The sequence below is a fragment of the Chiloscyllium plagiosum genome, unplaced genomic scaffold (assembly GCF_037043375.1).
Source record: "Chiloscyllium plagiosum isolate Xiang-an unplaced genomic scaffold, Cpla_swu_hap1 HiC_scaffold_38, whole genome shotgun sequence".
Classification (NCBI taxonomy): domain Eukaryota; kingdom Metazoa; phylum Chordata; class Chondrichthyes; order Orectolobiformes; family Hemiscylliidae; genus Chiloscyllium; species Chiloscyllium plagiosum.
Genome location: NW_028270176.1, coordinates 12,577,142 through 12,592,271, shown reverse-complemented (window position 1 = coordinate 12,592,271; position 15,130 = coordinate 12,577,142). Strand labels below are relative to the sequence as shown.

Below are 15,130 nucleotides of genomic sequence, written 5' to 3'. Positions count from 1 at the left end.
AATGGCTAGCATGAGGGGACATAGCTTTAAATTGAAGGGTGATAGATATAAGACAGATGTCAGAAGTCGATTCTTTATGCAGAGGGGCGTGAAATGCACTACCTGCAACTGTCGTAGACTCGCCAACTTTAAGGCACTTAAAAGGTCATTGGATAAACATATGGATGAAAGCAGAATAGTGTAGGATAGATATGCTTCACATTGGTTCCACAGGTCAGCTCAACATCGAGGGCAGAAGCACCTGTACTGCGCTGTGATGCTCAACATTCTATGTTCAATACTCTACTGCCAGCATACATTGCTCTGTAAGGAAACAACCCAGCCAACTCAGCTAAACCAACAACTAAGTAGAAAAAAAAACAGGATTGATTGATGTTAGTTTGGTTACAAATTGTCTGCTACTGATATAATTGTGAAATAACTACTTTTAGTATAGTGTGGATTGAAATACTGATTTTATTAAAATGATTGTTCATGTATTTCATAATTGCAAGTCTGAATTCTGTTGCGATTTAAACAACAATGGTGTGTTATTCCGTTCTACATCTCTCTACTGATATAGTAAGCAAAGTCAGAATTCAGTTAAATTATCCCTTATGGAAAGAGAGAGAGTTATAGAGAGTAAATGGCCAGGAATTACAGAGGGACAGTGGTGAATAACTGCAGACACTACATACTTAATTTAATTGAGACTTCACAAGTGATCAGTTATGGAGCTGTTGTTGGGAAAGCAGATTGTGACGATGCAGTCACTTTAACAAGGTTATTCTGACTTTGGGGTTTCTTGAAGAGAGGTCACAAAGGCAGAGATGTGAAATATCTAGGAATGCCTACTTCAACAATGGCAGGGGAGTGGGCAGTTCAATTTTTTTTGTAGTTCGGTTTAATTGTAGCAGAGAAGCTGCTGGTAGCTGTAGTAGAAGCTGTTCCAATGTAAACAGCTTCCATTCGTCAGCACATGATTCTTAACAACCTTCTCTCTCTGAAATCTCTCTGCTGGTAATAACCTGTGTTCGAATCTATCTTTCGCCAAAGGATATGTTTATGGGATGTTACAGGAATTGGAACACCTCCTTAGTTAAGTTGCTGTAGCACTTCAGTTAGGTTTTCCAATAGTTAACTTATTCTAAGTTCAGTTTTCTTTTGTTCATGTTTTAGCTGCCATGTTTAAATGAATTCTGTTTTGCTTAAAGCCGAGTGGTTTGACCAGCTGCATCGCACCTGGAATATTCACTTGCGATCTGCCTTTAAAATAAGAAAAAGTTAGGATCTAGGCTACCTTTTTAAAATATTTTAATGGGGTCTGACCTGGTGCATAACAAATCTTTATTTATTTAATCATTCCAATTTCAGATCAGGGTTGCTGGACTCAAAGGCGACGAGTGGTAGGTGTTAGTGTCTTTTGTTCTGGGTATTGAATACAGTTGGTTTAAACAGTGCTTGCTACAGTAATGGCTCTTTCAGTCACTAAGAGTTTTCTGGGGTTGGAAGAAGTTATTTTGGGGGTTTTACCAAAGGTGAGCAAGGCAAACCTGCTGGAATTGGCAGAGAAACTGGAATTGGAGTTGCCTTTGTTCACGAGAAAAGGAGAGGGCTGCACGACTAGCTTGGCATTTAAATTTATTGGTAACACCATCAGATTCTTTGGAAATGGAGAGAATTCAGTTGCAGATGAGGCAGCTGGAACATGAAAAAGAAACGGACCAGTTGGAATTGCGATTAAAAGCAGAGAAAACAGAAAAAGAATGAAAGGCTTTCGCAGGACAAAAAGTAAAAGAGAGAGAGCATAGGGAAAAGAGAGAGAAGAAAGGGAGACTACTAGAGACTTGCACTTCATAAATTGGCACTTAGACAGTCAAGTCAGCATGAAATGATGAAGGACTTCAAAAAGATAATGAGAACAAATGTGGAAGAACAGAAAGTTAAAACGGCCAGATAAACAGCTAACATGGCTGATGATTATGAGTTGGTTCATAGTTCAAAGTTTGGCTTCCAGCATCAATTTCAATCCATGAGGGATAGAAATGGGGGTAAAGAGAAATCCTTACACGGTAAGGAAAATGTAGATCTATGTGATGATCATAAAGATAATTTACCACAGGGTAAAAAAGAAAATCCATTAAAGGGAAACAGAAGTTAAAAAGCTGCAGTGTTCTCAATGCAATAAAGTGGCCCACATGAAATCACAGATTGGTGGCTTAGAAAAAGCACTGGGAAGGATAAGCCAGCGAATTTTGATGAAGTGGTAAAGGAAAGTGCAGTGGAAGCTAAAAAAGTTGCACCAGAATGTACAACCTGGTCGGACGTTAGTTAAGGATGAAGTACCAAATCTTCTTAAACTATTTACTTGCAAAGGTAAGATTTACTTATATTGGCCAGGAGCAGCAGGTAAAGAAGTTACAGAATTAAGAGTTACGGAATTGTGTGAATCTTTGATATTGTGAGAAAGTAGTATGTAACTCAGAAGAGCTATTGCCTGAAAAGAAGTGCTAGTATATGGAATTCATGTAAGACAAGAACTGCTCAATTATGTAGAGTAAGATTAGAGGGTCCAGTGGTGGTAGGGGTACTGGAAAAATCTCAGTTCTAGGAATACAAGTTGTCCTTGCTAACTATATAGCTGGGTCACAGGTAGGAGGACTGCCTACTGTGGTTGAGAAGCCAGTGAAAAATCAGTTAACTGAAGTATTAGAGGAAATATATCCTGGGAGTTTTCCTGACTGCACGGCAACAAGGTCGCAAAGTCACCAGTTGAAACAGGAGGACAAATCAAAGAATAGAGATAAGGGAGTTGAAGTAGAATGATCAGAAACTATGTTTGATCAAATATTTGAAATAACACAGAAACAGGAAGACAAAGAAATCAAAAATTCTCAATTTTTCTAACTGAAATAAAGTGTTAGCATTACTTCAAGTGATAGCAACGCTTAAATACCCTTATCAAATCGAAAGAAGAGTGACCTATTTGATAAGAACGCCAGACAGAAAGAAATCTGGCATAGTGTGTCATGTGACTATGTTCAAAGGGTCCTTTGTTGGGGAAGGAAAGCAAATGATGAATGTGTTATTGTTTACAACACTGATTAAAAAACAACTCCGTTCAGAGGATTCTGCAATTAAGCAACATCCTTATACACTTAACCCTCTAACGTTGGCACAAGTTCAAAAAGAGATTGAACACATGCTCTAAGGCAAGATAATTGAAGTGAGTTGCAGTGACTGGACCTCACCCATATGGGCGGCATGGTGGCACAGTGGTTAGCACTGCTGCCTCACAGCATCAGAGACCTGGGTTCAATTCCTGCCTCAGGCGACTCTCTGTGTAGAGTTTGCACATTCTCCCTGTGTCTGCGTGGGTTTCCTCCAGGTGCTCTGGTTTCCTCCCACAATCCAAAAATGTGCAGGTTAGGTGAATTGGCCATTCTAAATTGCCCACAGTGTTAGGTGTAGGGGAATGGGTCTGGGTGGGTTGCGCTTTGGCGGGTTGGTGTGGACTTGTTGGGCCAAAGGGCCTGTTTCCACACTGTCAGTAATCTAATCTAATCTAAACAGTAGTGATCCCCAAACCAGATGGTACACAATGGTTATGTGTAGACTACTGCAAAGTCAGTGCAGTTACAAAGTCTGATTCATACCTGATCCCACATTTGGAAGACTGTATTGTGAAGCTGGGACAAGCAACTTTTCTTTCTAAGTTGAACTTACTCAGACGAAACTCACAGGTACCTTTATCCTTAAGACCAAAGACAATTTTAGCTTTTGTAGTAGAGAGTATCAATTTAAAGTCATCCCATTTGATATGAAAAATGTACAGGCCACATTTCAAAGACTAACCAATAAAGTCATTTCTAGATGACTAATTGTGTGGTATATATTGAAGACCTGGTGATTTTTAGTCACGCAGGAAACGAACTTTTGCAGCAATTATCAGATCTATTCAATCGACTTTGGGAAGCAGACTTGGTGATAAACCTGGCTAAAAGTGAATTCGCCAAAGCCAAGTCACATTTCTTAGCCATGTCATTGGACATGGACAGATGGCCCTGGAAAGTGAAAACAAAGGTGACTGGGGAGTTTCCCATACCATTGACGAAAGGAGCAGCACTATGATTTCTGGGTTTATCAGAAATTCGTACAGAACTTTAGCAGTGTGACTGCTCCACTCACTGAATTATTGAAGCAGGACAAACAGTTTCAGACAGTCAGACTGTCAGAACACATTTGACATCCTGAAAGCTGCATCAACCATGGCCCCAGTATTAGCCACACCTAATGATACAAAGCCATTCAAGGTGGTTAACAATGCTAGTGATGTGAATGCTGGTGCTGTGCACTTACAAGAGGATGACCACAAGCTAGAAAGACCTATTGGATAGTTCCCAAAAAAATGAACATGCAACAATAGAAATATTTGACCACTGGCAAGAAGCCTTTGAGTTTGCTTTTGTTGTTACAACATTTTAATATTTACGTTGTCAGTAATGGGTGGTTGAGATAATCATATACTGATCATGACCCATTAAGGTTTTTGCAGAATTTTAAGGACAAAAATTCCAGACTGTTTAGGTTAAGTTTATTATTGCTGCCATTCAATTTAAAAACTGTACATGTGGCAGGACAAGAAAATGTAATTGCCGACGTATGTCGAAACTTGAATGAAAACAGAGGTGCTCGGTGGCAAGAGTAAACAGACTGAATTAGATTGTAGCAGTGCATGTTTGCATGGTTACTGCCAATGAAATGGAAATTTATTGTTGTCTACCAACAGAGTAAGACTAAAGAGTTTTTAAATGAAGACATCTTTGTATATTGATTGTTCTTTCTTTAAGGGGGGAGGTGTGACAATGTTGTCACTTTAACAAGATTATATTGTCTTTGAGGATATTTTTTAGGAGAGGTTGTAAAGGCAGAACTGCTGAAATGGCTGGAAATGTCTGTTTTAACAATATCAAGGGAGTGACCAGTTCTGCCGGTTCAGATATTTATTTAATCTGGTTTCGTTGTAATAGAAAAGCTGCTACAGTGCAAACAGGTTCAATGCAGATGATTCTTGACTGGCTTCTCTCTCTGAAATCTCTCCTGTCTGTAAGAACATACCTTTCAATTTATCTATTTCCAAGGGGTATGTTTATGGGATATTGCAGGCAATGGAACAGCTCCTTAATTAAGTTGCTGTATCGAGTCGGTTACCATTTCCAATAGTTAAGTTATTCTAAATTCCATTTTGTTTTGTTAGTGTTTCAATTGTACAGTTGAAGTAAATTCTGTTCTACTTAAAGCCGAGTGGTTTAACCAGCTGTGTCATGACTGGAATATCTATTTCACATCTCTCTTTAAACTAAGAAAAAATCATGGTCCACGTCACATTCTTAAAATATTTTGAGAGAGTCTGGCCTGGTGCATAATGGAATTAATCCACTTCAAACCAATCAATGCATTTCTGGAAACAATGCGACATTTCCAATCCCTAATTGTGTCCAGGACTGTAAAAATATACTCAGTCCTAGGGTGACGTGCTAATGAATGTTTTCCATTAGTATAACCCACTGGGATTCGGAAGTATCATCACTAATTCCTCAAAACTACTCATTGAAAGAAAAAAACCTTCATTGTTCAATGGAAAAAGAAAAATCCACTTTGCAGGGGATTGCATACACTAAACAAGAAAATGCTTCCCTGAGCATGATCAACTCAATGCAATCACTTACATAAGGTCAAGTCAAAACTTACAACAATCCTGATAATCATATTCAATGATGGCAGTGCCAACAAATACGCAATTAACCCAATTCGACATTGGCAATATTTTGAGCTAAATATAAGTCCTGTGGCATGGTATTCCAATGCACAGATTCATGCAACTGTTTTTAAAAGTTATGCTGAGAGTAGGCTGTAATCTAATGGAGATCCCAATGGTCCATTAATCCAGAGACCCGGGTAAGAGCGAGGAGACCTGGGTTAGAATCCTATCATTGCAGATGAATTCAATGATAAATAAATCTGGAATTAAGTGTCTAATGATGTAGATTGTTGGAAATAAAAAGCCATATCCTTTTGGGAAAGAAGCTGCCATTTTTATCTGGTCAAATCTGCATGAGACTCCACACAATGTGGTTGACTGGCCCTCCTCCTCTCACCAAAAAAATGGACTCTGTGGTGAGTTGATAAGATAAGGTTTTTGTTTTTTTTATTTTATTGTGTGATTGGTAAAATAAACTTTTCTTTCCTATTTCATTTACCTAAATTAAGACTAAGTTAAGTTTAAAAATGGCAGGAGATTTCAGATCCGTGTTATGCTCCTCTTGCTCAACATGGGAGCTCAAGGACACGGCTGATGTCCCGGACCCCTTCCCGTGCAGGAAGTGTGACCAGTCTCAGCTCTTGCTAGACTGCATGATGACTCTAGAGCTGTGGGCCAACTCACTTTGGAGTGTACGTGATGCTGCGGAGGTCATGGATGGCACGTTTAGCAAATTGGTCACACCGCAGATTGGGATTGCTGAGAGAGAAAAGGAATGGGTAACCAAAAGGCAGAGAAAGAGCAGGAAGGTAGTTCAGTCAAATCCCTCCAAAACAGGTAAGCCATTTTGTATATGTTTAGGGGAGATGGCTCATCAGGTAGAAGGCAGCAGTAACCAGGTTTCTGACACCCTGGCTGGCTCTGCTGTTCAGAAGAGTGGTAAAAAAGAGTGGAAGGGCTATAGTCATAGGGAATTCAATTGTAAGGAGAATATGTAGGCAGCTCTGTGGTTGAAAGCGAGACTCCCGAATGGTATGTTGCCTCCCAGGTGCACTGGTCAGGGATGTCTCGGATCGACTGCAGAAAATTCTCAAGAGGGAGGGTGAACAGCCAGTTGTCATGGTGCATATAGGCACCAATGATATAGGTAAAAAATGGGATGAGGTCCTACAAGCAGAATTTAGGGAGTTAGGAGCCAAGTTAAAACGTAGGACCGCAGAGGTAGTAATCTCAGGATTGCGTGCTAGTCAGAGTAGGAATGAAGGATTAAGCAGGATGAATGCGTGGATTAAGAGATAGTGCAGGAGGGAAGGTTTCAGATTTTTGGGACATTGAGGCCACTTCTGTGGAAAGTGGGACTATTTCAAACAGGTGGTCTATACCTGGCCAGGCTGGAACTAATTTCCTTGGGGGCACTTTTGGCTAACATTGTTGGGTGGGGTGGGAGAAAGTAGCATAGAGTACAATAGGTGAGTGGGGGAGGAGATGAAGGTGATAGGTTAGGGGGGAAAGTGGGGTGAATAGGAACAGGAGGGTAACTCGGGAAAGAGTTGGCCCACTCAAGGACAAAGGAGGAAAGTTATGCATGGAGTCAGAGAAAATGGGCGTGATTCTTAATGATTATTTTGCGTCAATATTCACTGAGGAGAAGGACATGACGGATTTTGAGGGTAGGGATAGATGTTTGATTTCTCTAGTCCAAGTCAGCATAAGGAAGGAGGTAGAAGGAGGAGGAAGCTGCTGGAAAAAATACTGAGGGATAGGATCTATTTATATTTGGAAGTGGTAGGCAACATGGTTTTGTGCAGGGAAGGTCGTGTCTTACCAACTTAATAACTTTGAGGAAGTGACAAAGCTGATTAATGAGGGAAGGGCTGTCGATGTCATATTTATGGACCTCAGTAAGACATTTGATAAGGTTCCCCATGGCAGGCTGATGGAGAAAATGAAGTCACATGGGGTCCAGGGTGTACTAGCTAGATGGATAGAGAACTAGTTGGGCAACAGGAGACAGAGATTAGTATGGAAGGGAGTTTCTCAAAATGGAAACCTGTGACCAGTGGTGTTCCACAGGAATCTGTGCTAGGACCACTGTTACTTGTGATATACAAAATGATTTGGAGGAAGGCATAAGTAGCCTGATTGGCAAGTTTGCAGATGACACTAAAATTGGTGGAGTAGCAGATAATGAAGGGGACTGTCAGAGAATACAGCAGAATATAGATAGATTGGAGAGTTGCGCAGAGAAATGGCAGATGGAGTTCAATCTGGGTAAATGCGAGTTGATGCATTTTGGAAGATCCAATTCAAGAGCAAACTAAAGAGTAAATGGAAAAGTCCTGGGGAAAATTGATGTACAGAGAGATCTGGGTGCCCAGGTTCCTTGTTTCTCGAACGTGACAACACAAGTCAATGCAGTGGTCAGAAAAGTATACAATATGCTTTCCTTCATCGGACAGGGTTTTGAGTACAAGAGTTGGCAGGCCATGTGACAGTTATATAGCACTTTGGTTCGGCCACAATTGGAATACTGCATACAGTTCTGGTCACCACATTACCGAAAGGATGTGGATGCTTTGGAGAGGGTGCAGAGGAGGTTCACTAGTATGTTTCCTGGCATGCAGGGGGCTAGCTATGAAGAGAGGTTGAGAATTGGTTTCATTAGAAAGATGGAGGTTGAGGGGATTGACGCCTACAAAATCATGACACGTATAGTCAGGGTAGATAACAAGAAGCTTTTTCCCAGAGTGGGGGTCTCAATTTCTAGGTGTCACGAGTTCGAGGTGAGAGGGGAAAAGTTTAGGGGAGATATGCGTGGAAAGTTCTTTATGCAGAGGGTGGTGGTTGCCTGGGACGCTATGCCCGTGGAGATGGTAGAGACAGCCATGATAGTATCATTTAAGAAGCATCTAGACAGAAACATGAATGGGCAGGGAGCCAGATCCTTCGAAAGTAGGTGACAGGTTTGGATAGAAAATCTAGATCGGTGCAGATTTTGCAGGACCAAAGGGCCTTTTCCTGTGTTGTAATTTGGGTTTAGCAACTGTACCAGTCAAGATCGGAGACAGTTACAGACAGTGGTGAATTCGGCCTGGACAATCACAAAGACCAACCTCCCATCTATAGAATCCATTTACCAGGCCCGCTGTCAAGGATTCTCAAAGATCCATCCCACCCTGACAACATTTTTCTAACAATCTCTACCATTGGGGAGAAGGTATAGAAACCTGAACACTTTGAAACAGTAGTTTTGAAACAGCTTCTAACCTACTATTGTTAGAATACAGAATGGGCTCACAAACTCTTAACATTTGCCAGTACCTGTGTTTTTGTTTTTGCCACTATGTACTTATCTATGCTACTTAACTCTGTGATCTGCCTGTATTGCTCGCAGGACAAAGCTTTTTGTTGTGCCTCGGAACACGTGACAATAAATTCAATTCAATTCAATTCGTCATTCTTTGTTTTTTCTTTGACTCTTGAACTGCCTCTGGCCTTTTAAGGATAGGCAATAATTGCTGGCCAAGACTACGATGCCCTCATCCCATGAATAAATTTCAAAACAAAACTTACCAGGGACGCCAATAGCAGCAATAGTGATGTAATAGACTTTATCTACAATGGTAAACAATTCCAGCATTTTACGCATGAAGGAGCTGTTCCGTGGTGAAGAAGCCAAAACCTGTGAAGTAAACATGGCATTAACGTTGTTAGTGACACTATTTTATAATCTTTCAGATTCCCAGAGGAATTTTAAAGTTACATCATTCTTACTTCTGACTTGTTTATGAAACTATATTGCCACAAGAGAGACAGTCCCTGTCATAATTCACATCCTACACACCGTAGGAAAATGCCAAAGAGAAAGCTTAGTGACACGAAAACAGAACAATCCTTGTGAGCAACAGAGTGCAGAAATCACAGAGTCATATAGTTAGCCGTTATGGAAACAGACCCTTCGGTCCATGTCATACACACCGTCCAATCATCTCTAACCGATCTGAACCCATTTGCTATCATTTGGCTCATATCCCTTTCAAGCTTTCCTATTCATTTCTCATTCGGATACCTTTTAAATGTTGCAATTGTACCCACATTCATGATTCTTCTGGCTGCTCCTTCCATACACGCACCACTCTCTGCAAGAAAACATTACCCCTCACCTTCATCAAGCAACAGAGCATCCCAAACTTCCACAGAGACTGAAAGCAGTAGTTTTCACTGACAATTCCAGCAACCTGACTGAAACAGCAAAAGTAATGCAGCAACTCAAGATAATCAGTTGCTGATGGTTTGAAGCGCCATCTCAACGAAACAGAAAGGCATAGAACGGACGAGCAGCAAGAGTCTATTCGGCCCTCCGAACCTGCTTCTCTATTCAATAATATCATCCCTGACTGTACAATTCAATACCCTGCTTCGAGTTTTCTTCCAATATCCTTTCATCCCTTTCACCCTCAGATAATTATCTATTCCATACTTGAAAATATTCAATGTCTTGGCTTCAAACACTTTCTGGGGCAGAGAACTCAAAGGAATCACCATTCCTGTTGGGGAATACCTTTCGTCTTATTTTTGTCCTAAATGGTATATTTCCTATCTTGCAATCCCTGGTTCTGGACTCCAGCCATTCCTGAATCTGTAATGAACTCAAAAGCAATTAACCCAAAGATCATTCCATTCAATGTGCCTTGTGAATCTTGTCCATCAGGCATGCAAAAATGACAACATTGCAATAATTTGAGATCTCTCAGTTCCTTCTGAGCTTAAATTGTCAAATTTGTTGCTCCCAAGTCCTCTGTTAAACCTTTCATATCTTTGCAATCTTAATTAATATAACAACTTATTGTATAATTTATCCTTTGTGTGCTTTCGAAGTCTCTATTCCAAACTGGACAGGCATTGATTCTACTCAAAGGCTAGTCTACAGTTCCACTTACCTTCATTTAGTCAAGTTTCACACCACCTTAAATTTACTGTTGCTGTCTCACAGCGCCAGGGACCTGGGTTTGATTCCAGTCTCGGGCAACTGCATGTGTGGAGATTGCACATTCTCCCTGTGTCTGCATGAATTTCCTCCAGGTGCTCCAGTTTCCTCCCACAATCCAAAGATGTGCAGGTTAGGTGAATTGGCCATGCTAAAATTGCCCACAGTCTTCAGGGATGTGTAGGAGAGGTGCATTAGTCAGGGGTAAGTGTAACGTAGTAGGACAATGGGTCTGGGTGAGTTACTCTTTGGAGGATCAGTGTGCACTTGCTGGGCCAAACGGCTGTTTCCACACTGTAGGGGTTCTAAGTATGAGCGCAGTATTCATCACGATTCTTTAGTGATCTTAACATATGTCATGCACTTCAACCCTACACGGATCTATAATTCTTCCTACTACCCCCCCCCCCCAGCATTTTCATTACAGAACGATTGTTTGGGACTGCTTTTCAAATTATTTGCCAATACCTTCCAATTTTCTTTACCAGCCCATTTTCCACTTCATGTGTCCTATCATATGCTTATAATTTTGATGTTTCGACGTACCTGCAAACAGTCTACCCTGATCTCATGCATCCCAGAGGATTGTGGGAAATAAAGGAAGAAACTGCAGAAATATTTGCATCATTTCTAACTGTGGGTAAGGTGCGGCAGGAGTAGAGCTTGGCTGATAATGTACTTCTGTTTGAGAAGGGTTGTAAGGAGAAACCAGGGAACTTTAGACCAGTAAGTCTAACTTCAGTTGGGGGTCAATTGTTGGGGGTGATTTTAAAAGAGAGGATTTATAGACATTCAGAGGTTTTGTACGAGGAAAATCGTGTCTCGCAAACTTCATTTAGTTCTTTGAGGAAATTACCAAACAGGTTGTTGAGGGCAGAACAATCAACGTTCTTTACTTGGACTTTGGAAAAACCTTTGACAATGCTCAACATTGCAGATTAGTCAATAAAGTTAGGCCAGAAAGGATTCAGGATAAGCTTGCTAATTGGAAATGTAATTGGCTTGACGGCAGGAGATGGACAGTGGTAGAGGAGGGTAGTTTCTCGGACTGGAGGCGGTATTCCAAATGAAGCAGTTCTGGATCCTCTTTTGCTTCTCATTTATGTAAGTGGGTTGGATGAGAATGAAGAAGGCATGGTTAGTAAGTTTATGGATGACGCCAAAGTTGGTGGCATAGTAGACAGTGAAGAAGGTTTTCTAAGATGACAAAGGGATCTTGATCAATTGGGTTTAAGGGCTGAAAGAAGGCAAATGGAGTTCAATCTGGATAAATGCAAGGTATTGCATTTTGGTACAACAGAGAGAGAGAGATATGACTTATACAACTAATAGTAGGGCCTTAGGTAGGATGTACAACAGTGGGATCTAAGGGTTCAGGTACATAATTCTTTGAAGTTTGCATCATATATCGGCAGGATGATTAAAAGCAATTTGGAATGCTTGCCTTCAGTGTTCAGTCCTTTGAATATTGGAGTTGGGAAGTCACGTTAAGGTTATACAGGGCATTGATGAGGCCTTGTTTGGAGAACTGTTCCAAGTCGCCCAGTTATGGGAAGGATATTCTTCAGCTGGAGAGGTTTCAGAAGAGATTTACCAGGATGCTGCTGGATATGAAAGTTTTGAGTTATAAAGAAAGGCTGGAAAGACTGAATCTTTAGTCATTGGAGTGTAAGATGTTGAGAGATGACCTTATACAATTTATAAAGTAATGAGCAGTACAGATATAGTTAATGGTTGTTTCTTTTTCCCTAGGATGGGAGATTTCATGACTGGGGACACATTTTTAAGATGAAAGCCGATAGACTTTAAAAAAACACAGGGCATCTTTTTTTACACAGAGTGTTGTTCGCAAATGGTATGAATTTCCTGAGGAAGTGGAGGATATTATTATGAAAGTGTAGAAGTGTACTGTACCCTTAAGAGAGTGAAGGACTTGGCAAGCACACCAAGTGCTGGAGAATTTACAATGTAACATTTGGTTCAGAACAAATAGGGCGGGCTGATTTGCTATGAGACAAAAACAAATTTGAATTCAGCCAATCAGTTTAAATGATACCCTGATAATACCAAATTCCAATCAAGTTTGAAATCTGTATATTAACAATCTTAAAAGTCATTGACACTATCCAATGCTTTGGTGGGGGGGGGGGGGGTTACAAGACCAGGGAAAATTGAACAATTGGGAGGAGAACTATCAAGCCACCAGCATGTAGAAACTGCCCAATAAGTAGTTCTGTTAAAGGTACCTTTATCGATCAGTAACCTGTGAAGCAGAATCCCTGAGAAGAAAAAAAGACAACAGGAATACAGAGAAAAACCAAAAGCTGTCTGGTTTTGAGATAAGAAGCTTTGCTTTGTAGATCTTAATTGGGGGTTTTATCGGTCTAGTATTATCGAAAGGATGGTAAAAGATAGGTTAGAGGAAGGAGTTGTAAATAGTTGTTAGTTAATTATACTCTATTATACTTTAAGAAATAAAGTTGTTAAATTTTACTTTAAACACTTCTTGACCTCTCGAATTTTCACAGATTACTCTATGGGACAAACCTTTTTCTGTGTTGCTGGTTTTAAATTACCCCACATCGTAACAATATATGCACAATTAAAGTGTTTCAAAGACATTTCACTAACTATGTACAGGAATAGGAAAGCTTGTGGAGGATATGCGCCAGAAACAGGTAAGTGAGGCTACTTTAGCTTGGGATCATCTTCGACATGGATTGGTTCAATTGAATTATCTGTTTCTGTGCCTTATGACTCTTTGACCCTATAGATGCTTTTATTGTTCAATTCTGTTGTATACTTGCATCTTTATTCATGTGCTATGGCTTTGAATGTCCTTGATTTCATTCCATTACAATGCTCGTGATGAGTATCCAAACCATTCCAACCATCTGAAACACTCATTATACTTCAACAGTCTGCTATTCAGTCATCAATTCCACTTCACCACAGTCAGGTCTTGACTTACCCCATAGAAGTCAGATTCATTTCAACACATAAGTTTTAGATCCAAGATGGCCACAGAGAGTGATGACTATTTGCAAATAACTCTCAAAACGTCACTTTTCACTTTACGATCATACATGTGACAATAAATCCAACCTAATCTAGTCTAATCTTAATGTTAGATTTTATTGTTTGACATTATTATCAAATTAATGTACTTGACAATAGATACTGGATTCTGGATTAGTGGTGCTGGAAGAGCACAGCAGTTCAGGCAGCATCCAAGGAGCAGCGAAATCGATGGTTCGGGCAAAAGCCCTTCATCAGGAATAAAGGCAGAGAGCCTGAAGCGTGGAGAGATAAGCTAGAGGAGGGTGGGGGTGGGGAGAAAGTAGCATAGAGTACAATAGGTGAGTGGGGGAGGGGATGAAGGTGATAGGTAGGGAGGAGAGAGTGGAGTGGATAGGTGGAAAAGAAGATAGGCAGGTAGGACCAGTCCGGACAAGACATGGGGACAGTGCTGAGCTGGAAGTTTGGAACTAGGGTGAGGTGGGGGAAGGGGAAATGAGGAAACTGTTGAAGTCCACATTGATGCCCTGGGGTTGAAGTGTTCCGAGGCGGAAGTTCTTCCTCCAGGCGTCTGGTGGTGAGGGAGCGGCGGTGAAGGAGGCCCAGGACCTCCATGTCCTCGGCAGAGTGGGAGGGGGAATTGAAATGTTGGGCCACGGGGCAGTGTGGTTGATTGGTGTGGGTGTCCCAGAGATGTTCCCTAAAGCGCTCTGCTAGGGGGCACCCAGTCTCCCCAATGTAGATGAGACCGCATCGGGAGCAACGGATACAGTAAATGATATTAGTGGATGTGCAGGTAAAACTTTGATGGATGTGGAAGGCTCCTTTAGGGCTTTGGATAGAGGTGAGGGAGGAGGTGTGGGCGCAGGTTTTACAGTTCCTGCGGTGGCAGGGGAAGGTGCCAGGATGGGAGGGTGGGTTGTAGGGGGGCGTGGACCTGACCAGGTAGTCACTGAGGGAAAGGTCTTTGCGGAAGGCGGAAAGGGGTGGGGAGGGAAATATATCCCTGGTGGTGGGGTCTGTTTGGAGGTGGTGGAAATGTCGGCGGGTGATTTGGTTTATGCGAAGGTTGGTGGGGTGGAAGGTGAGCACCAGGGGCGTTCTGTCCTTGTTGCGGTTGGAGGGGTGGGGTCTGAGGGCGGAGGTGCAGGATGTGGACGAGAGATGCGTTGGAGGGCATCTTTAACCACGTGGGAAGGGAAATTGCAGTCTCTAAAGAAGGAGGCCATCTGGTGTGTTCTGTGGTGGAACTGGTCCTCCTGGGAGCAGATACGGTGGAGGCGGACAATAGATATCCAGATCCTTGTCAATATCCTAAATGTCAATGATTATAAGTCAAATCCACACAACCTTTCCTCATGAGAAAATCCCTCCATAACCTGAAT

The 15,130-nt window shown here is 41.4% G+C and overlaps 1 protein-coding gene across 1 annotated transcript in view; it reads right to left on the bottom strand.

Annotated features, from left to right (window-relative positions):
• Positions 1-15,130, bottom strand: part of LOC122544227 (putative G protein-coupled receptor 139) — a 55,262-nt gene that overhangs the window by 17,509 nt on the left and 22,623 nt on the right. The window contains exon 2 of the mRNA XM_087980989.1: positions 9,314-9,422. Coding sequence (XP_087837115.1) covers positions 9,314-9,389 — 76 coding nt within the window. The 5' untranslated portion in view covers positions 9,390-9,422. The remainder of the gene's footprint in view (positions 1-9,313; positions 9,423-15,130) is intronic.